This window comes from Dermacentor andersoni, chromosome 2, assembly GCF_023375885.2.
Source record: "Dermacentor andersoni chromosome 2, qqDerAnde1_hic_scaffold, whole genome shotgun sequence".
NCBI lineage: Eukaryota > Metazoa > Arthropoda > Arachnida > Ixodida > Ixodidae > Dermacentor > Dermacentor andersoni.
The window spans coordinates 949182-972636 of NC_092815.1; the positions used below are offsets into that span (position 1 = coordinate 949182).

Below are 23455 nucleotides of genomic sequence, written 5' to 3' on the forward strand. Positions count from 1 at the left end.
ATGGCTTTCGCAGTGATTTTCTATGCTTAGTCATGTTGCCGTGTCCACATACTATCTTATGTTGTATATCTGAGTGTTTTTCCGTTGCTCGTTTGCTAATGGCCTGCTCGGGAGATGTTGAAGAAAATCCCGGTCCTATCACTGAAGAAATGTTTAACGAGATGATTAAGACACAGAGGGCGGTCTTGGAAAAAGTAACTGATATTGAAAAAAATCAAGCATCTTTTGAGGCTCGAGTAGAGGGCAGGCTTTCGAAAATAGAGGAAAGATTAGAGATCTTGGGCGAAGCCCCAACCAGGCTTGCTAACCTTGAGAAGTTTGCCAATGAAACTAAAGCTGCAATGATAACTCTTGGTAAAAGAGTTGACTACTTGGACCTTAAATCAAATCCTGACAGTAATGCTCTCGTCAAACGAATTGACGACCTTGAAAATCGCTTGCGGAGAAATCTCATTATCAGAGGGATAAGGGAAGATGTGAATGAAACTGAAGAGGCATTATGTAAGAAGGTCAATGTTGATGTTTTTCATACAGTCTTAAAGCTAAAAATTGATTCAGTCGAACGGATTCATCGCTTAGGAAAGCGACAGGATGGCAAAGATCGGGCAATCATTTTGAGACTTTCAGATTTCCGTGATAAAACCAAAATCCTGCAAAACTGCTTTATGCTCCGGGGCAAGGACATCAGCATTAACGAAGACTTTTCTAAACGAATTGTCGAGATCAGCAAATGGCTATGGAACTCTAGTTCTGAGGAGAGGAAAAGGGGGATCAAGATGAAAGTTATGTTTGACAAGATGAAAATAAATGATGTGGTGTATGGTTGGAATGAGGCTACCAATTTGAGGTACATATGTAAGGCACCTTCCGAAAGAGATGACAAGCACGGTAACAACGATTGACGACGTCACAGTGCTTCTGAACAATTCAAGATAACGTAAATGTAAGAAGCATTTTAAATAAAATAACGGACATTGAGGCTCTAGTACTGGAACATGAACCCGATATTCTGGCAATTACCGAAACATGGCTTAAAAAAGACATACTATATGCCTAAAGATACTAGATGCTAGTGCTAAAGATATTAGATGCTTTATAAAAGTTGCAATTGATATTCAAATTTCTTAGTGGTGTTAGCTCTCTCCTGTTGTGAAATTACTCTTTTGAAGCTATGCTGTGATCTGCTTAACTAATGCTATTTTGTTGCTGCTGGGTACCCGTTTTTTCTTTATTTAATACTGTTTTTATGTAGGCGCTGCTTAGCAGAAGCACTGCTGTGTAAATGTGCTAAACTTTAATTTATATCTTACTGCAATGTTGGAATAGCTTATTCGCACTGATGAGTTTAGAAGGCCTTCAGGCCAGTTAAACAGTTAAAACACAATGCATAAGTCAGCTCCCCCCCCCCCCCCTCCTGAAGGAACTCTCTTGTCATGGGTGCCCCCCTCCCCGCCCCTGAATATGATGTGTACCACACTCTAAAAAATGTTTACACCCTTTGGCTTGAATTTTGTCCCCAAACAATTGCACTCGCTCCAAGACCAGGCCACCAGTCAAAGCACAAGTTCTCAAGGCTGGATGCGTGCCTCCACTACCTTCCAACCAAATCAAGATTATCATTCGCCCCAAGGGTACCCTCAACATCGCCAAAATTGGTGGTCCTACCGTGACTACAGCCGTTCTCCAAGCCGCACAGCTCAGCCCAGCAGATATTCAACAAGACACCGTGTGCCCCAACACTCAACAAAACATTGTCGTTGTCAGTACGCCAAGTCTGCAGAACGCCGACCGGTATGTCTGCATAAAATCCATTCAAGTCAATGGGGTCACGCACGATGTTAACGCGTATGAGACGGCCGCCGAAGACACCACGAAGGGAGTCATCCGTGGAATCCCCCTCTCTGATACCCCACAGCAAATCAACGCCAATATCGTCAATACCCGCAACCCCCTCGCACTAGCCGCAAAACGCATTGGAACGACAACCAGCGTTGTTATCGCCTTCAGTGGCCCCGACGTGCCATATCTGGTCCGGTACGGAGCTACTTTAATCCCATGCTCATTATTCCGCAAGCAAATAGAAATTTGCTACCAATGCGGCCGCCTTGGACACCGCATGGATGTCTGCCCTTTTCCCAATAACAAGATCTGCCGAGGTTGCGGAGTCCGCAACCGACCTCCCGATCACACGTGTAACCCCAAATGCTCACTGTGCGGCGGCGCTCATCTTACAGCGGACAAATCGTGTACGGCTCGCTACAAGACACCGTACGTTATTTGCAAGCGCATTGGGGAACACCGAGCTGCAATGCAAGCCACCCTTCAAGAAAGCGACTTCCCGCCCTTGATCTCCAAGCCCCGCTCCAGATCCCGGTCTCCATCACGCTCGAGGCAACATTGTTCCCGGACCCCTTCACGTTCAAGACAGCGCCGTTCCCGATCCAGATCTACCTCTACCCCACCCGCCAAGTCTCCTACTAACAAGGTGAGCTTCGCAGAAGCCCTTAAGGGCGCCTCGCGAGAGGGTCGCACCACACCTTCTCCACAGTCCATGAACACCAATGATAACGCAGAAATAGCCCTCCTCAAAAAAGAAAATGCCATTATGCGCGACCTAATCCACAAGCTCTCGCAAGAGGTTCACGATCTTAAACAATCCACGGCCCCCGCTCCTACACCACCCGCCGAAGCGTCCCCCTCCTCTAGCCACGACGCTCCACTGACACCAGCCCCCAAAAAGCAGGCCCTCCAAGAGGGAGCCACGGGCCAAGTGCGCTCAGAGGTTAAGGACATGCTAGTCTCACTTCAAAGCACGATGAACACACTCCAGAACGCAGTCGAATCCATGCAACACGCCGTTCTCGCCCTGGCACAGCGCGTCACAAACATTGAAGCCCACCTACAAACTCTCCCCATGCCCGCTCCCCCTGCCCTCGAAACCCCGGAACTGTCCATGACGGCATCCCCCAATCCTCATCATGGCCCACACTAACAGAGATACACTTATCTGGCAGTGGAACTGCCGAGGCTATCTCCGCAAACAGCCAGTCATCCGCCAACACCTTCGTACCCTCACCCGCCAACCGGAGGTCATCATGATTCAGGAAACCCATATCGATTTGGTCACCCTCCCAGGTTACCAACCTTTCATCCCGCCACATGCTTCTCGCTGCCTCTGCACTTTCGTCCACAAGAGAATCACCGCCATTGAACACAATCTCCACGACCGAAACATCGAACACCTTCTCGTTGAACTTATCCCCACCAGGAGACGTAAGGAAAGCATTTTTCTCCTTAACGTGTACAGCCATCCCTCTGCCAAAGTTCGAAGCCGTTTTCTCACCCTCTTCAAGAAGGCCCTTAACGTAGCTGGCACCAACCCCCTCGTTATCGGTGGAGACTTCAATCTCCCCCACACGGTATGGGGATATGGCTACTCGACGACGGCGGCTCAAAACCTCTGGAAAGGCTCCCAAGACCTCGGCCTCACTTTCATTACAGACCCCACCTTCCCCACACGCCTCGGTAGTTCCACTTCCCGCGACACGACCCCCGACCTGACATTTACCAAGAACGTCACCAACGCCCAATGGAGCAACACACAACATGATCTCGGTAGTGACCATTCCATAATTGCCATACTTATCCCTCGGATAGCTGCAGTTACTGCCAAACCCCGTGAGTTCACTTGGGTTGGCTGGGATGCATTTCGCAAGCATCGATCCGCTGACCAGCACGCGGAACGCATAGCGGACATTGATGCATGGACCCGAAATCTCCACTCCGATACCAAAGCAGCCACGCACACCGTTACCACCGATGCCCCCGCCGAGCGTATGGACAGTAGACTGGCCCATCTCCTCGCGGCTAAAACATCCATCCTATCCCGCTGGAAGGGGCAACGTCTCAACAGGCGCCTCCGCGCTAAAATAGCTCTGCTCAATAGGGAAATCGAAGCCCATTGCCTCACTCTGAGCCGTCAGCAGTGGACTGAACTGTGCAATACTGCTGACGGACAGATCCACTGTCCCTCTTTTCGGAAGCTTCTCAGACACCTCCTCGATAGTCAAGCCACCCGCTCTTCCCAACAAGAACGCCTCACTAAACTTCTCTATACAGAAATGAAGAAACAGGGCCGCGCCCAAGTCTTAGACTACCTTACCAACAAGTATCTCCCCGTGGGCCCAGGGCAACCTCATGGCTCCTACACCGGGGCCCCCAACCCCCCAATGGACGAAGACTTTAGTGTCGCGGAGATCCAAGCCGCCCTGCATAAATTAAACAGCCGCTCTGCCCCTGGCCCCGATGGGATCACTAACAAAGCCCTCCGTAATCTGGATGATGCCTCCGTCACCCACCTGACAGATTATAACAATGACTGCTGGCGTAATGGTGCCATTCCGCCGGCCTGGAAAACAGCAAAGGTCATCCTTATTCCCAAACCTGGCAAACCTTCTAGCCTTGATCATCTTCGCCCCATCTCACTTACCTCATGTGTGGGAAAGGTTATGGAGCATGCCTTCCTCACGCGAATTAACACCCATCTGGAAGACACTGCAGCGTATCCTCACTCTATCATTGGCTTCCGGGCCCACCTGTCGACCCAAGACGTCATGTTACAACTTAAGCACCATATACTAGAAGGTAGAACACGTAATACTAAAGCTATACTCGGCCTCGACCTCGAAAAAGCCTTTGACAGCATAGCCCATTCCACCATTCTTGACCGCATCTCACGCCTTAATATCAGTGCGCGCGCTTATAATTACGCCAGAAACTTTCTCTCTAATCGCACGGCCTTCCTTTCGGTGGGGGATCTCCTCTCCGACGCCCAGACTTTGGGCAGCTCGGGAACCCCCCAGGGCTCCGTTATCTCCCCAATGCTTTTTAATCTTGTCATGATCGGTCTTGCCAAGGAGTTGCAGCAAGTGGACGGTGTCACCCACACCATATACGCTGACGATATAACCATCTGGGCCCACCAAGGCAGTGACGGCGAAATAGAGACGGCACTACAATCCGCCATTGAAACAGTCGAGACTCATGTCCAAGGCATGGGGCTTCGCTGCTCCCCAGCGAAGTCCGAACTCCTCCTCTACAGGCCTTCTCTCCGTGGTCGCCGTCCAAAATACTCCACCGCTAAACGCCATTACGATGACATTGCGCTTCATCTCACGGATGGCAGCCCCATACCCCTCGTCACCAATATCCGTGTGCTCGGCTTGCTCATAGAGGCGAACGGAGCGAATGGCATGGCCCTTGCCAAAATCAAGATGAATACAGCCAACACCATGAGACTTTTGAAGCGGGTCTCCAACCGCCGTGGGGGTATGAAAGAGGAGAATCTGCTCCGATTAATCCAGTCATTCGTAATTTGCCACATCACCTACGTTGCTGCGTATCTAAACTGGTACAAGGCTGAACAAACCAAGCTCAACATCCTCCTACGCGGTGTCTATAAACAAGCCCTCGGCCTCCCCGGTTGCACCAGCACTGACCTCCTCCTTCAACTAGGCGTCCATAACACACTAGACGAGCTCATCGAGGCCCAATGTCGCTCTCAGCTGGAGAAACTCACTCTCACAGCGACGGGTCGCCATATCCTCACCTCGCACGGCATCACCTACCACCATCAACACGGCCATAAGCACCAGATCCCCTCCACCATATGAGCTTGGATTCACACCGACCCTATCCCCAGAAACATGCACCCCGAATACAACCACGAACGTCGCACAGCACGTGCCACGGTTCTCACCAAATCCCTTACTCGCCACGACGGTGAGTTTCGTCGACGCCGCCGAATATCCCCACGGTCCCCGTTTTGCAGCCGTCACCACGCGTGGAGGCTCTCTCCACCATGCTATCAGCCTAGTAACCCCACACGCTGAGGAAGCTGAAGAAGTGGCCATCGCACTAGCCACACTGGACCTAACATGCCATACCATCGTCTCTGATTCCCGCTCCACCGTTATCAACTATATCAACGGCCGTATTTCTCACCAAGCCTTGCGCATCTTGCAACAAGCACCCCGCTCAACCGACCATCAGGTTACACTCGTCTGGTTCCCGGCTCATGCAGGCGCCGTCCATCCGCACCTCCCCAACCTCAACGAGGTTACCCACTCCCTAGCGCGAGGCCTAGTTAACCGCGCGGGAGAAGAGGAGGCTGCCCCCACCGGTAGGGATCGCCTGACACGCTACAATGATCTTGTGAAGTCCTTCTACTTAGAGCGTAGAACCTTCCCCGGCCCACACAACAAACTATCCCGAGCACAGGCTACAACTTTCCGCCTGCTACAAACCAATACTTACCCCTCGTTACAACTTTACAACAAGATCTACCCAGACATTTACCCCAATCCCACGTGCCATATCTGCAAGACACAGCCAGCCACGCTTCCACACATGCTTTGGGACTGTACACACCAATACCCCGACACTAACCCCACGACCCTCTCGTCGAGATGGCACTCTGCCCTGCGTAGCTCCAACCTTGATGACCAACTCTGGGCGACCCAGCAGGCCTGCGAGGCGGCGAAGAGGCAACACCTCGACGTCCCCACGTGGGAGGCCTAGGCCCAGCCACCATCTCTTGCTGGTTTCAATAAAGTTTATTCCGTCAGTCAAACAATTGTAATCTTTCTTGCCCACATTTATTTTTTCTTAACACTGCGAGCCCAGTACTTTCTAGTCATGAACGGCTTGCGTGTTATCAGCTTGACACAGCATCCTCGACAGGAAAGTCGTCGTCATCATCATCATCATCAGCCTGGTTACGCCCACTGCAGGGCAAAGGCCTCTCCCATACTTCTCCAACTGCCCCGGTCATGTACTAATTGTGGCCATGTTGACCCTCCAAACTTCCTAATCTCATCTGCCCACCTAACTTTCTGTCGCCCCCTGCTACGCTTCCCTTCCCTCGGAATCCAGTCCGTAACCCTTAATGACCATCGGTTATCTTCCCTCTTCGCTACATGTCCTGCCTATGCCCATTTCTTTTTCTTGATTTCAACTAAGATGTCATTAACGCGCGTTTGTTCCCTCACCCAATCTGCTCTTTTCTTATCCCTTAATGTTACACCTATCATTCTTCTTTCCATAGCTCGTTGCGTCGTCCTCAATTTAAGTAGAACCCCTTTCGTAAGCCTCCAGGTTTCTGCCCCGTACGTGAGTACTGGTAACACACAGCTGTTATATACTTTTCTCTTGAGGGATAATGGCAACCTGCTGTTCATGATCTGCGAATGCCTGCCAAACGCACGCCAGCCCATTCTTATTCTTCTGATTATTTCACTCTCATGATCCGGATCAGCAGTCACTACCTGTCCTAAGTAGATGTATTCCCTTCCGAGACTGTTAAACATTACTTTAGTTTTCTGCAGATTAATTTTTAGTCCCACCCTTCTGCTCTGCCTCTTCAGGTCAGTGAGCATGCATTGCAGTTGGTCCCCTGAGTTACTAAGCAAGGCAATATCATCAGCGAAGCGCAAGTTACTAAGGTATTCTCCATTTACTCTTATCCCCAATTCTTCCCAATCCAGGTCTCTGAATACCTCCTGTAAACATGCTGTGAATAGCATTGGAGAGATCGTATCTCCCTGCCTGACGCCTTTCTTTATAGGGATTTTGTTGGTTTCTTTATGGAGGACTACAGTGGCTGTGGAGCCGCTATAGATATCTTTCAGTATTTTTACGTACGGCTCGTCTACACCCTGATTCTGCAATGCCTCCATGACTGCTGAGGTTTCGACAGAATCAAACGCTTTCTCGTAATCATTGAAAGCTATATAGTATAAGGGTTGGTTATATTCTGCACATTTCTCTATCACCTGATTGATAGTATGAATATGGTCTATTGTTGAGTAGCCTTTACGGAATCCTGCCTGGTCATTTGGTTGACAGAAGTCTAAGGTGTTCCTGATTGTATTTGCAATTACCTTGGAAAGTAGTGACAGGAAAGTAGTGAGCGCCGAGTTTTCGAGAGGAAACGCAAGCAAGGCAGATGACGATTATTGTTTGGACACAAGATAAGCCCCAATGGGTGTAAACTTTTTTTAGAGTGCATTGCCTTTATGTTGCATGTTTTCAAATTAACCTGAAGAGGCACATGAGCGTACTTGCATTTTGCCCCAATCGAAATGCGACTTGGAATTGAACCTACAACTTCGTACTCAGCAGCAGAGTGCAACCAAAGCTGTGGAGTTGCAGCTACTATAATCTGTGGCACTGAAAAATGGAAATGTTCAAGCTTATAGAATGTTCACGTAAGGGTGCCTGAAATTCCTTCAGTGTAATACATGTTTCCATAGTGTGGGTGGTGGAGCAGCAGGTACCAAATACAAGGCAATAAAACACATCTTAAAAATTTGGTACATGACTGTACTCATATTCCTTTTGAAATCAGCTTTGTTCTAAACGGGATGCAAACAAATCACAAGATTATTGGTGTCCCTATAACAAATATAAAGATTGGTAGGCATGCACTACTGTTAACAACGATTGAAGTGTAGGCCATTGTTTACCTTTCCAACATATGTTGGCCACCTGTGAATTGGTACTCGGCCGTTTGCAAAGATGCAGTTTAGTTCAATGGCCTTGATAATTTCAAGCCGGACCCAAGAGATGTCACAACTATTAAAAAGCAGCTCACACAGTACTTGAGGTGATAGCAAAAAAAAAAATTGAACATAGCGAATACTGATATAGCACAGTCACGTGCACCGCACAGCTACCAATGCTGGTTAAAGGGACACTAAAGTGAAAAATGATTTCTTCTGCATCAGTAAATTATGGTTCTACAACACCAAAAACACCACTCTTGCAACGATAAGACGTTTAGTATGCCAGAAAAAGCGCAAGAACGAAATACGGGTGGCGACGCCTACTTAAGTTCCCGCACCTGGGGGCTGTGACGTCTTGGATTTTGATGGATTTTGATAGCATCTTCTAGGGCCTAATAATTATATATAGCGGTACAGATTGACTACATTGTGTTCTAAAGGAACCAAATATTAAACATGGCAAGTTTTGGGAACCTTTATTCAGCCAATGCGGCCCAAATGCGAAAACATACTTTGGAATCCCTGACGTCACGCTGACGTACCGGCGCGAAATTCAAATACTGTGACTTGGACCTTCATTTTCTCATCTAATAATCAAAAAATTTTTTTGAAATGACTGCCTGCAGGGTACTCAAACAACGCTTCATTAGTCTAAACTGATTTATTGTTTCGCTTTAGTGTCCCTTTAAGTCATGGCTTTATACTTCGCAGCAAACTTCAGTACAACCTGCACCTACAAAACCATACTGTGCTCGGAACTCCAAAACACAACTCCCAAGAGAAGCCACAATTGAAGTCTGCCTCTGCTGTGACGACATGGAAATGAACGAACATGAGTGGCATCTAAATAATTTCTCTCGAGATGGACCCCCTCAGCGGTGTGCCTGCTACTGAATTTTCAGGTTGCCACTCACTATAGTTGCCGTGACGATGGCACATGCTAGCAGGGATCCATTCATTTTGTCCATGACTGTAAACTAGGGGACAATGCGTGCCTGAAGCATAAGGTACAGTGTACACACATATGGTTCTCACGCTGCTTTACCTAATGTGATAATGTTGCCTATACTATTGTGGGCGAGCTCCACCACTGGAAAAGCTGGTGCCACCGTCGGCGTGACGTGGCACGAGGGATCACATGGGCACAGCGGCCGCGTCGGCTGCTTCAGAAGCGCCGAAGCAAGCTGAAAATGAAAGTCCCACCTGCGCTGCGGTTCTGATTAAGTGGTGAGGCTTTCCCGCCTTGAGTGTCTGCTTGACAACATTTGAAAGCACTGTAATTGGTAGTGGCTGCCTTTCGAAGCGTGCAGCATGGTATAGACTACTGGAGTCTACAGCAGTCTATACTACAGCAGTCTATACTGTGCTGTAGTATAGACTACAGCACAGTATAGACTACTTTGGAGGCGTGCAGCATGGTATAGACTACTGCTCGGTGCCGCAGTGCCGGACGTACGCAACGGAGCCCGGTGTCAGCCTTATTCACACGTATCTGCAGTACAAGAAGCTGAGTGAAGCTTGGTTCGCGAAACTTAGAACCGGCAGACAGCCATCGGCTACAACTCGGGTATGCAGCAAGCACAGACGTGAGGAAGATTTCTGCTACGACGGCCGGACTACCATGTTCTGTGAGCAGCAGAAAACGCACAGTGAGACGCTCACCCGTGCTCACTGCCCGGCTAATCTCATAACAGTTTGGTCTATGAACTTGTTGATGCTAGATACCGGCAAGTTCAGTGGAATGGAAAGGTGCAGTAAGAAGCACATTAAAAGAAGCATGGCATGTGGTAATGTTTGTGCTGTGAATTAACGCATTGGATTACAACACAGACACAGCGGGAAATCGCACGCTGCAGAATACCAGCAAATATTCAGTGCGATGCAACTTGAGAAATAATATTGAAACGTCCAAGAATTTCGAAAAAAAAAAAAAAAAAAAGATTGAATCGTCGTGACGGCACATCACAGTCGCCGTAGGCGTTGAAGTCTCTATAACGAAATTATTTTTGAACAGCTTTAATAGCGTCCACTCAACAATGGTCGCTTGTGTACTGTCAAATGCTCATATTCTGCAGCCTAAAGCTCACGGCACGGTGCGACAACGCGCTCGCAGCGAAAGCGAAATATTGTGCGCGGACATGCATGGAGATGCCCAGTCGGTCACTGTGAAGCCGTGCGATCGCTGCATTGAGGGTTCATTCTGTTATGCTCCATTTGGTTATACAGACAGCCCACTGTAAGAACATATTTCGCATAGTCTGCTCTTAGCGTTTGCCTACCTTTCACGCAAGAAGCCGGTTCGCGAGACTCCATCGCAGCGATTGCGCGCAGTGGCGTACACTGTACGTATTCGGCAAAGAGATAGCGTCTGTAAACGATTCTGTGCTTTCAGTTTGCCCAAGATTATTATTTCGAAAGTAAGAAACTTCCCCCGTTTTGAGAGTACTTGCAGAAATGTCCAGGAGGGTGTTTTTACTGAGTGCCGTAAGTCAAACCTATGAGGAGCATGCCGCGTGATCCCTCATACTACGCAAGGGAAGCGCTTCCGTCAGATGGCGACTCCGTAAGTCCTCGCCCCCAATACTGTTTCGTGCTTTATGCCTCACCCAACCTGCTGCAGCAGCATTTCTACATTGCCAGTACCGTTATAGCGGCAAGTGCTGGCGTCGCGAGGAAACAAGCATTGAACGAAGTAAAAATTTAATTAAATTATGAGGTTTTACGTGCCAAAACCACTTTCTGATTATGAGGCACGCCGTAGTGAAGGACTCCAGAAATTTCGACCACCTGGGGTTCTTTAACGTGCACCTAAATCTAAGTACACAGGTGTTTTCGCATTTTGATCCCGCGACCTCGTGCTCAGCAGCCCAACACCATAGCCACTGAGCAACCACGGCGGGTATTGAACAAAGTACAATGCTTGTTATATGCTATATTATTGCAGTAGAATGAGCCACCTCCACACACTGCGTGAAAACCTCGTGTGCGTGTGTGCATATGGACAAGGATGACTGGCTGACAGCGTGCACTGTACCTTCAGTTATGCTTCAGGCACATGCTTCGCTGTTCGAATTTTACTTGCCCTCGATAACACATTTTAACATAAAAATCATTCCACACATGTGAAGGCACACCTGTTGACAAATGAATTATTTCCTAGGGCTCAAGATGCTTAACACCTATGCAATTGCTACAACACCCGTACTCGTCTGTTTGAGCCTACTTGAGTGTATCAGTTTACTTGCACTGCCCTTTTCACACAACCACAGCATGATCTTGCACTACGGATAGCAAGTTTGTGGTAAACAGAAGAAATAAAAAATTATGCGGATCCCACACACTGTGGGAATCGATGTAGGCAAAGCTATCATTGCTACTTGCCTCTATTAGCAATAATTAGTGGTGATGTTGATGGTGAATGTTTAATTTCTTCAACGTTTACTTTAGTCTAACACGAGAGTGGTGAATTGATGTTGATGCTACCTTGCGTGCATCATTGCTGTTTGCGCTGTGCACACCACACATGGAGATGCATTTGTTGGAGGCGTTGTTGTGTGCTGTGTTTTATAACCTCTGAGAGAGTTGTGCACTGTTATTGTTTCAAATGGCACATTGCATTCTGGCAGAAGCATATTATGGGGCTGTATGTGCTAAAACCACAATTGGATTATGAGGCATGCCGTAGTGGCGCACTCCACATTTATTTTGATACTGTGGCATTATTTAATGTGTCCCTAAATCTAAGTGCATGAGCGTTTTGATTTCACCACCATCGAAATGTGGTTGCCGCGGTGAGGATTAAATCCATGACCTCGAGCAATGACATCGGTACAAAGCTACCGCGGCAGGCACAGAAGTGTTGCTTTGACGTGTGCCCTACTACTTCCATAGTACGTCCCCTAGCCCCTGCAGGTGCGCTTTGATGCAGCTCTGCTTCTGCATGCCTGCATGAGTTGTCCATTTGACATAATTGCATGGTGTTTATTTTTAATAAATAGCAGAAGCATACCGTAGTAGTGTTTCCTTGCCTTCTCTCATGAGTTTTTCCCTATGCCCCCCCCCCCCCCCCCAACTGTGAGAGTGGCAAGGCTAGTATTACCTCGGTTCGAGTGCGGCGGTTCTGCCAATCCTCTGCCCCCTCTCCCATTCTATCTAGCCTCCCTCTGGACTTCCACGTTAGTGGAAAGGCAAGGGCAGCAGCTTCTGCAATGCTTTTGCTGGGGGGGTCAAGGATAATTACAGCAGTCATGAGGCTAATGTGGCGACGCTGAGGGAGTTCCAGGGGGCGTTGTGCATATGCGACACGGTGCAAAGGCCTAAACAATTTTCTCATATCTCCTTTCCTCTCTGCCGCGCTCCTTCCATGTATATACACGCTCTGAACCACGCCCGATGCCGAGTGCAAGACAGCCGCAGCAGCAGCAGTGAGAAAATCGAACGAAGGGGCAAAGAAAGACTCGCTTTAAAAGGCACGCTTAAACGTGCAAGCACACATGCCACTCAGCAAGGCATCACAGAAAATGGATTGGACTCCAATTCGAGCAATGCTTCATCATAAAAAAGGCCAAAGGTATGAAATGGGGAGTACAATTGTTTCTTCAGAAGGCTAAAGCCTGTGCAAGTCGTCGTTTAATTCCTTTTTAAGCTTCCATAGTAGTCACTGACGAGTCAGTTATGTTTGTATATCTTCCCTCCTGTTGTCTAGGCACTTTAACGTATGTGTATATAAATATCTGGTAGCATTATGGTTGTCATCGAGCACTTTTTACTTAGAGCTGTCTTTTGCACATTTCTTGAGGCACTCGTTAAACGTCCTCTGCCTCATGACGATGCGAATCCACGCATATATATATATATATATATATATATATATATATATATATATATATATATATATATATATATATATATATATATGTATTATATTAATGGCTCAACGATCAGCTTGTGCTTATAGAGGCTCGAGTTCCAAGTAAACGCCTCCACCTCCATTCCATTCAAGATCCTTTACTAAAGCATGTACACCGCTGACACCAGTGGAAAACAGTGAGTAACTGCGATGTCCAGATGTAAAGTTTCTTTTTTCTTTTTTTTTTTTTTGTTTGAGAGGCGAGGCCTGTGATGCGCGTCAAAAAAACAATGCTAAGTTAACGTAAAGCCTTCCTCCCCCGCAAGGGCACAAGACTTGAGGCCGGGCCAATTTCGTCGTCACACAGCACGAAACGCGTGAATGGCCCCTGAAACAGCTCGTAGCAGACGAGACGGCTTTCCGAAAGGCCTATCTCCGTCGAGCGGCCTCCCGTCGGTTCTGATCCGCTGCAGCATTCCGGTCACAAAAGCTCTGTGCAGGAGCCGCTCGGGACAGCAGCCGCGCGACGCCTTTGCAAACTCTGGTCACGACAAGATGACATTCATAATTTTGTTTGGCATGATCCGAGCGTGCACTTGAGGCCTAGTTCCCTGTGGTTCCTGCACATACTAAGCCTAAGCGTATTTACCAACAGAAAGTCTTTGAAAGACATCGGGGAAGGTTGTGAGGCGGGACCTTTACCCGTCTAAGGAGGCACCAGTGAGTAATAAGTGTCTCACCTTTGCAATCAAGAGTGACCGTTTGACAGGTGGTAACAAGCACTGTGGTATCGGTAGCACCGAAATAAATCACGGCTGTTCTGAAATACCACTACACACCGTCGCCGAAGGAGCCCAGTACCAGACCATCATGACCGTGACTGACGTAAACAGCAACGACATAGACGTCGCAACATCTAGCCGAAGTGTTGAACTAACAAAAATAAAAATCCCAAAGTACTAAAATGTACAACAATATGCACTAAAATTAAGTTTAGAAACACTAGTTTTATTTTATTTGAACGTATTTTAGCTTTTTTCAGCTTTAATCAAGCTAGCCGCTTAGCCAGCTTAGCTACGGCGCTGCGGCGTGCCATTTAACTTAGAGCAGACGTATACAGCATGGCCGGAAAAATAAGTAGGCCATTGTAAGGAAGGCAACAATTTTTGCAAAAGAGCACAAAGTGAATGTAATAAATATAAAGTGAAGCAGCCTAAGAGGCGTGCTAACAAAGGTTTGCATCAGTTGAAATCCTGGATGATCCTGGATGTCGGAGTCAGGTGCGTAGAGTCCAGAGAGCGAGTAGGCTGTGCATGGTTAATGACGTTCTTGTGCTATACGCTTGTCATTTTGTCAAGGATGGCAGTTTAGTGCCACGAGCTCAAACAATGAGAATTGAGGCGACAAGAGCGTTTAGCGCTGAACCAGTTCATTGATGGCAGTTGCTTGGACTGCATAACTCGTCTTGTGACATCCTACCATATGTTGCTAACGGTAGCTGCAGTCTACGCTGTGTCGAGGCATGTGCATCAAGCCCGATTTCTGGACACGGTGGCTGCACCGCATGCGTGGAACAATGATGAAATCACCTACATTTTTTCCATGGACTTTGTGTTTCCCGGGCATTCAAGTTGACCTTTACAAAACAAAGCCTTCATTAAAGGGATCATTTGGGTATCCACAAATGAGTACGCGGGTGCTTCATAAGTGACCATTTTGTTAGTGTTGCTGAGAAATGCATTTGACGTAAGTGTGTACTGTCAACGAACCGCTAATGTCACAAGTCACCACAGTACCCTTTGCTGCGCTCTGTGTTCTTTCACTTTTGCCATGACGACTAGACAACCTTTCGTCAAACCCTCTGCTTTAGGAACTGTGGGAAGATAAGGAAATGTAACAACATTTTATAACATTGATTTTATCCTGACAAAAAAGTGATTTTTATGATTATGACGCGATCAAAAAAAAAATTAACAAGAAATCTCACAACCTTGGCATTCTGTGCTGTTAAAGAGGCCATGTAAATAGCCATGGTAGGCAATACCGTTGTGAACACCTGGACCTGATGTAATTGCTGTACTTTATACAGAGGTGCAGCCACACCTGTGCTACTTTCTAAGGTTACACTCATTTTTCTCCTACACATAGATTAAAGAGAAGCACAGGGCCAACATTGCCAAAGCCTGGGCTGAGGCTCCCGTTGTTTCCAGATTTCCTTGGGAACTAAGCAGTGCAGGAGCGGGAAAGAAATGTTACTCTCTATTGGCGCCCTAAATGGTGGCTTCCCTGTTTTACAAGATATGGTCATTAGGATGGGCAACATGATACGTAATAAGTAAAGCTTGTTATTGGGGTTGCAGAGCATATCGTGATTGGCCTGTGGCAGTTTGGCACGTCAGGTTGGGGAGCAGGGCCTCAGCCCATGACAGCGAAGCTCAGTTTTTGGGAGCTTGGCTAGTGCACTTTCCGGTGAAACTTGTGCTTCTGCCTCTCGGAGCTTATCAGTCTGAGTGCTGCAGAACATGGGGTGCCCCAGTGATTTATCAAGCAGAACTGTGCATACTCGGTCAGTCCTGTGAGGGCTTATGACTGTGTCTTGAGTCAATGCATTTGTTGGGGATCTCCCTTCTCAGTCGGAGAGTTGCAGCCATGGCGTCCTTTGTGCACTGTGGAGTGGCACTCACTAGGTGGATGCATTCACATAGCATGGAGTGAGTGTGCCCACAATACGCTTGCTTAGGGCCTTTTGGAGGTCTTTGTCCTGTTGTCACCTTTACATAGGGTGATGATGAATTTCCAACACAAAGGACATGCTACAAATTTTACCAAGATTAGGAAGCTGTGTGCGAACAGTGCTAATGAGATGTTTGGTTTTCCCAATGTTCAGTTAAACCTAATACAACTAAAAAGAAATTTAAAAATGTGCTTAGAGTTTTTATAAATTCTTAATTATATAAAAGCGTCCTATATTTCTGTGCTCTGATGGGTACAAAGCAGTTCCCTTTCTAATGATACTTAACTTGTGCCTCCATCTTGTGGGTTTCGTAGAACATAAGCAGTTTTCAGTGGTTCCTCTCAACTATGACGGCAGCAGACATTTGCTGCCTCAAGAAGAACTTTTTTGCAGTGCATGCATTGTTGTCTGCTACAGGATTGCCTGTTGTGGCCTTTGAAATGCAGACACCACCACTTTCGGAGTGTGTGTAGAGCGCTATACCTTACACAAATTACCAGGCGCAAGGATTGCACGATAGCACAGTGGTTAGCATCTTAAGCTGCAGGGATTCGAGTTTGAATTGCAGTTGTGATGGTGGACAAAATTTTGTGCATTACTACATTTAGCTAATGTGCCACAGCAACTTAGTTGTCTACTAGCAGGTCTGTGTGCTTTAAAGATATATGTGAGCCAACTATACCACCTGCTTCTTTTCTTGTTCAAACGCAATTAAAGAAAAGGAAGCCTGCAACAGATAGCACTGTCTCAAATCTGAACACCTCCCAGAATGCAGCACATGGCCACAAAAACAAGTTCTAAGGCAACGCCACCGTAAACAAGACGAATCCTCATAAGGGGCGTAAGTCACAGAAGCATCACATCATCCACAGAGAAATCCTCATCTGTGGTGATGAGACTTCACTGCACTTTGCCAAAGCACTAGACACTTAATGAAGGGCGAGATAAATGTGAAAACCTGCTTCAAGAAGGGAGCAACAGTCTCTTCGGCACAGTGTCTGCTACAATACTGTGACAAAGCGGAGAACGCCGATGACCGCAGGCGACTAGTGCTATTTCACGGGGGACTGAATGGCAGGAACAAAGGTGCCCAACCAGATGCTTCGTTGCAAACCATTCACTAAGAGGTGCTACAGTGTGTGAAAGGCATGGTTAAGTGCTCACTGACAGAGGGACATAATAGAAAAACAGAGAAACAGGCTTGAGCAGCACTCCTAAATACAGAGCTGAAGAAGCTGAGCACAATGTCGAAAACGAAATTTCTCAACTTGAGAGATAAAGTGGAAGCAGAAGATAGTCTAGCGCTCAATGATGCTGTGACAGCACATTGTCGCGGCAAGGGTGGGTGAACTAGTTCACCCTTCTTTAGAACTGAAGATGAAAGCAAACAAGCGCAAAGGTGACCACAACACCCCTGGAAGGAGACTCACCGAATTGTGGCAGAACCAGGGCCAGCACCACCCTACCTCGAAGAATTCACAAGGCACGGCACGCGACCCAGACCCAGTATCGCAATCCTGTATGCCACTGAATACAATGCAACCAGTGGAAAATGTAATGCAGAGACAGCAGTCATCCAGCCTGGCAACCCTGGGTTCCCACCCTGGGCAGGCTGCCATTGTGAGATTTCAAGCCTGCTTGCAGGTCTCAATGGGAAATGGAAGCAGAAGATGTAAGGGTTGGTGAAATAGAGAGGTTGCAACAGCTCTAAAGGCAAGAAAACAGGTGTGTAGTCAACACAAGCTGGCCATTCATGAAGGGTCTGGCCCACCAAAAATCCTTGACTCTTGGAACGATTACCTGGAAAAAATGAAACAAATGGCCCAGCTCATACAACTCAAGATGAAGGAGATCAATGAAAAGTTTCTAAATGAACTCAAGGCGGCAGGCAGAGAGGCACGCAAGAAATTCTGGAGATATGTTCAATTTCTTCAGCCTACAGCTGGCTCACACACAAACAAGCTTAGAGATAAAGCCACTGCAACTGACTTTGAGGGTGACAAGTGCCTGCACTTTCTAGAAAAGTTCGTGACTAACAAGCTTAAATCCCACTCCCCCACACACCCTTATTTGCTCGATGCCTCCTCACCTCAACTTAGTAAAGAGGAGATGGAAGAACCCATTACGCAAAGGGAGCTGGAGAGCCCTGAAATCCATGGTGGGAAAATCAGCCACCAGACTGAATGGCATACCTCCCTTGCTGTTGAAGAAATGTGGAAAACTGGTGCGGCAAGTAATACAGGATGCATTTAATGCAATATTGTGCAGTGGATCAATACCACAAAGCTGGAGGGTATTCAGGATCAGACTTGTATTGAAGAAGGGCACAGACAAAGACCTACCCGAGAGTAACAGCCCATTAACAGTGACATCGGTTCCATACAGGCTATTTGGTCACCTACTCCGTGCTTGGCTGCAGCACTGCTGAGGAGGCTAATGTCCTAGGAGAACTCCAGAATGGTTTTAGGTCTGGCCGATGTCTGGAGGACAACCTCTTCGTTGTTTATCAGTTAATAGAGATAGTAATGGCCTTCCTGTACACTGCTCGGGCATACAACTCCATTAAACACGAAGTACTGTGGATGAAGCTACAGGAATGAGCAATACCTCGGAGTATACTCCACATGCTGCAAGCTGTATATACAGACAACCGCACAGTAATAAATGGGGAGGGGTCAACACACGCCAAAGTTCTGACTGATGTTGCAGAAGTCGTGGGGCGCAGTAGTGCTGAACTTAGCGTCTCAAGTTAGTGGTTGGACATAATTATATTTATTCAGTCGTGTTTTTTACTAGTTGTAACAATGTGTCATTATTTCGCATTATTGGCGGCTCCACCAGGACACCAAAGTGGCAATGAGGACATCAAAGCTAGAACCTGGACTTGTCTGTGGGTTGGGGCTTGCTGTGGCCTGTGCGTGCCAGGGGTGTATAAGATCGGCTGTCTGCGATAGCAGACAGCCAATTTTTTGTGCAAACACCCCTGGCATGCTTCAACCTCCATGGTCCCAACCCACGGGCCACCCGGCTTCCACCTTTGATTCCCCCACTACCTCTTGGGTGCCCTGGAGATCCTGCACTGCTTCCTTTATTATAATCTCAGGTGCTCTCCTGAGGCCTCCACTTGCCGGTTGCATGTGCCCTCTTGGAGCAGCACCTGTAAAAAATCCAACATATTGTTGCAATGAAAAAAGCGGCCCGCAACCTATACAACACCAGTCAGAACGTTGCCCAACACATGGCCAATAGAGGTACGGAGGGGACTGAGACTGGGCTGCCCTGTGTCTCCAATGCTCTTAGGGCTGCCCTATGTCTCCCATGCTCTTCATGCTATCCATCTCTGAAATGGAGAGTTGGCTGGCAGAATGTAGCCGAGGCTTCGACTTGTCTTACATGGAGGAAGGGACCTACCACAAACGCATTATGCCAGCTCCGCTGTACGCATATGACATTGTGGCACTGGCAGGTAGTGTCTCTGACCTACAAGCCATATTGGATGTCTGCTTGGAAGAGGGCAAATTTCTCGGGCTACGCTTTAATGCACAGAAGTCAGGTGCAATGCGCTTTGGCGCAGATGAGAATCACGCAGGACCACTCCATCTGCAGGGAGACCCCGTTGAACGGGTCGACAGCTACAAGTACCTTGTAGTAAAGATAGCAGCCACGCAGAATTACCTGTTTAGATATGAACTCCGAGCAAAAGGTGCCACCCGCAGAGCATTTCTGGGAAGTCGGGCTTTATGGTCTTGCAATAGATTTGAGACCATACGTGCTTTCTGGAAGGCAGTGCCTGGGCTCACCTTCAGCAACTCCATCACCTGTAAATCATAATCGACAAGACAAGCGCTCGAAACCAGGCAGCGTGAAGTGGGCTGTGCAGCTCTAGGCGCTCACGCCTAGCAAAGCCAAAGTACTTGTGTATGGCATTGTGGTCTGGAGAACACTTGCCACCAGAGCAAGAGTGGTGGCCTTTTGCAAAGCGAATGGAGGATTTCTCGGTGATGGAAGACTGTGTGCTACAGGGGAGCTGGGTGGTTGTGTCACTATCACTAAGGGTGACATTGTTGGATGAGACTTTTTGGTGACAGTGGACAAGACTAAGGGTGACAGTGTTGGATGGACTTTTTGCATGAGAGCCATCCTGGAGTTGAAAAAATGAAGTTGGTGGCCCGTAGTCGTGTGGTGGCTGGGCATTGATGAGGCCATAGCTATGAAGGTGGGCAGGTGCACGTTCTGCCAGATGCATCTGAAAGCTCCCAGGGCAATACAGCAGGTGCCATGGCCGTTCCCAGAAAGAGCGTGGTCACATCTACACATTGATTTCGGTGGGCCGTTTCAAGGTGTGTACTTATTAGTAGTCGTGGATGCGTACTCTAAATGGGTGGAAGTGGTCGGAGTGCCATTACCGTCAGCAGAGGTGACAATTGCATGCCTCCACATCATCTTTGCTAGCCATGGATTACCAGACGTTACAGTGAGCAACAATGAACCTGCCTTTACAAGTGCTACCTACATGTCATTCTTGGCTCATAGTGGAGTGCGTCCTATCTTGATTCCACCGTACCATCCTGCATCAAACGGGGCCACTGAGAGAGTCGTACAAACTGTAAAGGACAAGCTCAAGACACAGCATGGGGATATTGAGTGTAGAACTGCTAGAATCTTGTTAGCATACAGAAGCACACCTCATGCCCTCACCGATCATTCCCAGGCTGAACTATTGATGGGTCGACGCCTGAAGACAGCGTTATATTTGCTGAAGCCAGATTTGCTCAGCAAGATAAATAAAGGTGCAATTCCAACTACAGGAGAAGGTGTGCAGTGATTGTGCAGCCAGAAGGGAACCAGTTCCCCAGGCTGGCGACACTGTCTGGGCAAGGTACATCAGGTCAGGACCCAGATGGGTGCCTGCAGTTGTCAAATAAGCCACCAGTTCATAATCGACTGAAGTGCAGCTGGCAGATGGCACAGTGTGGAGCCGACATGCAGACCACCTGCGGTGCTACTTAGGAGGCACAGAGTAGTGGCCTGCATCATTAGGGGACGATGGCAACGAGCAGTAGACACAAGTGCCTCGTAGGCCTTGTTGGGCGAAAAAGAAGCGACGACGCCAGTGCACTGCTCTAAGACGTGACGTGCAAACAAGTGTGCCACCCTGGCTGGCGCAACAGAGTGGCCATGGAAGTACCAGTCCTGCTGGCGTTCCAGCGGCTCCCCAGACACCGGTGCTTCAGCGGTCGACCAGGGGCCGTATTCTGAAATGTTTACCTTCCGCGAGAGTTTTGCTGGCGTGATAGTCATGTTCAACAAATCAAGCGACTGCTTACCCGTGACATCAGCGTTTACTACCAACATGCACTCTTGAATGCTTCATATCACAGGAGAGACTGCCGTGCGAGTGCACAGCGGCTAAGGTGTGTTGTTTTCGAGTGCAGTGGCCGCAGTACGGGTTCTGTGCACTGACTGCGGTTGGCTATGGCCGCTTTAGATAAAATAAATTGCAAAAGGAAGTGTGAAATGTTTTATTTTGAATGAACCAACAAATATCGCCGCAGAACAACTCGTGTAAGACGCCACCAAAAAGACTACTATAAACTACCACCTCTCATATCTACTACACTCCACCACCAACTGAACGCCAAAAGACGTGTTCGTCTATTCAATACATGTCGAGAGCACCCATCGACACCACGAGATTAAAATCATGTAGGCTGGAACTACTAGATGGCACTGTTTATTTTCCGGTTTTGTTAAAACAGCCAATCCGTGCCCGCCGTTGGCGGAGGCGTGGTCAAGGCGATAGTTTTGCAGAAGGCAAACGTTTCAGAATACAGGCCCAGGGCATGCCAACCCCTGCAAAAGTATTCACTGTAGCTCAAACTTGGAACGGAAGGGGTGTTGTGTCGGAAATTAATGCGACCACTGAAGACCAGATGGACTCCCAGAGAGTGCACCATCAATGGGGGCTGGGGTGCTTGGCATGGGAGATGCAGCAGGACGCAGCCATGTTGGCTGCCTGTATCATAGTTAATAATCATTTTACTGTCATTATAAGAATTACCTCTAAAATTTTTCACATTAGGCCATGCGTTGTCATTGCTTTTAGCATAAATTCTAAGGGTAGCAACTCTTTTGAGGTCTCTATCTCCTAAAAAGTGCAGTCCAGTTAAGATTGTTCTGTACAGGAAAACTGTTGTCTAATGCACCAATCTATTTCATAGCCCAATTTTAAATGTAGATTTTTAAAATTGCAGATAAGTACTTGAAAAGCTTTTCTAAGTGACGTTAAACCCAACAAATTTTTTTGAGTATGAGACATGGATTATTGTTTAGTATATATATTGAGCAATTGAAGTAATGAAAACCCACTGGCCCAATTTTTCTTAGTCACAACCATATGAATTCAAGGAAAGCATAGGAGAAATAACTTCTTCTTTTAATTGAAATGTAGAAATTATAAGATAAACAAACAGAAGTGAACAAAACACAACTTGCCACTGATGGGAACCAAACCTTTTCCAAAGCTGGGATACTATGTCATCGAAATGATGTTTGACATGGCTGGCTAACAACCGCAAGGCTAATCTTGTATGCATGCATAAATACCCCAGAAAGCAGATGGAAAAATGGCCGCCGTGGCTGGTAGAGCATCACACGTAATGTGAAAGATTTGGGTTCAGCTCCCAATGATGGCAAGTTATCGTTTTGTACACATTCATTTCCCGTTACCATAACATTTCTACGTTTGAGTGGAAAAAAGACGGAGTAAATTTTGTCTATGCTTTCTCTGGCTTCAATGTCTGTTGGCTTCTTCTGGTTGTAACCACTATTTGTTTATTTATTTATTTATTTGCACCTCAAACACCCCATTTAGGTTTTTACATGAGGGGTGGGCATATTTAGATCATATTTTTAATGAATGCCTTGAACGATGAATGTCTGGAGTGGTGCACTGCTTCAGCAAGTAGATGATTCCAGTCTTTCGCCGTTTGAACGAAGAAAAAGTTAAGATGAGTGGTGGTGCGAGCTCGAGGGGGATAACAGCCTTTGAATGGCTATGACGGGATGAAGTGCTATGTGCAGGTGTGATGTCGGTCTGGTGAAGCAGCGAGTGATAAAATTTGTAAAAGAGGCACAGTCTTGTTGTTTTGCAGCCGTGCTCGAGGGTTTAAAGGTTCAGAGATGACTTAAGTTTAGTAATGCTGGTGTGGTAAGAGTAGTCAGAATGAATGAACCTTGCTGCACGATTCTGCATGGATTCCACTGCTGTTGCCAGGTTAGATTGGTGTTGGTCCCATACTGAGCATG

The 23455-nt window shown here is 47.4% G+C and overlaps 2 protein-coding genes across 6 annotated transcripts in view; one reads left to right on the top strand and one right to left on the bottom strand.

Annotated features, from left to right (window-relative positions):
* Mo25 (calcium binding protein Mo25) overlaps positions 1 to 14308 on the bottom strand; it is a 166656-nt gene extending 152348 nt beyond the window's left edge. For 3 of the 4 annotated variants that reach the window (XM_050190214.3, XM_055077606.2, XM_055077605.2), the window contains exon 1: positions 14154 to 14308. The gene's annotated coding sequence lies outside the window, so the exon portion shown is untranslated. The remainder of the gene's footprint in view (positions 1 to 14153) is intronic. The other variant, XM_055077607.2, reaches the window with a different exon arrangement.
* Positions 14309 to 14508: 200 nt separating this feature from the next.
* Positions 14509 to 23455, top strand: part of LOC126543063 (golgin-45) — a 153048-nt gene continuing 144101 nt past the window's right edge. For both annotated transcript variants that reach the window (XM_072286322.1, XM_050190216.2), the window contains exon 1: positions 14509 to 14693. In XM_072286322.1, the coding sequence (XP_072142423.1) occupies positions 14681 to 14693 (13 nt within the window). In that variant the 5' untranslated portion in view covers positions 14509 to 14680. The remainder of the gene's footprint in view (positions 14694 to 23455) is intronic.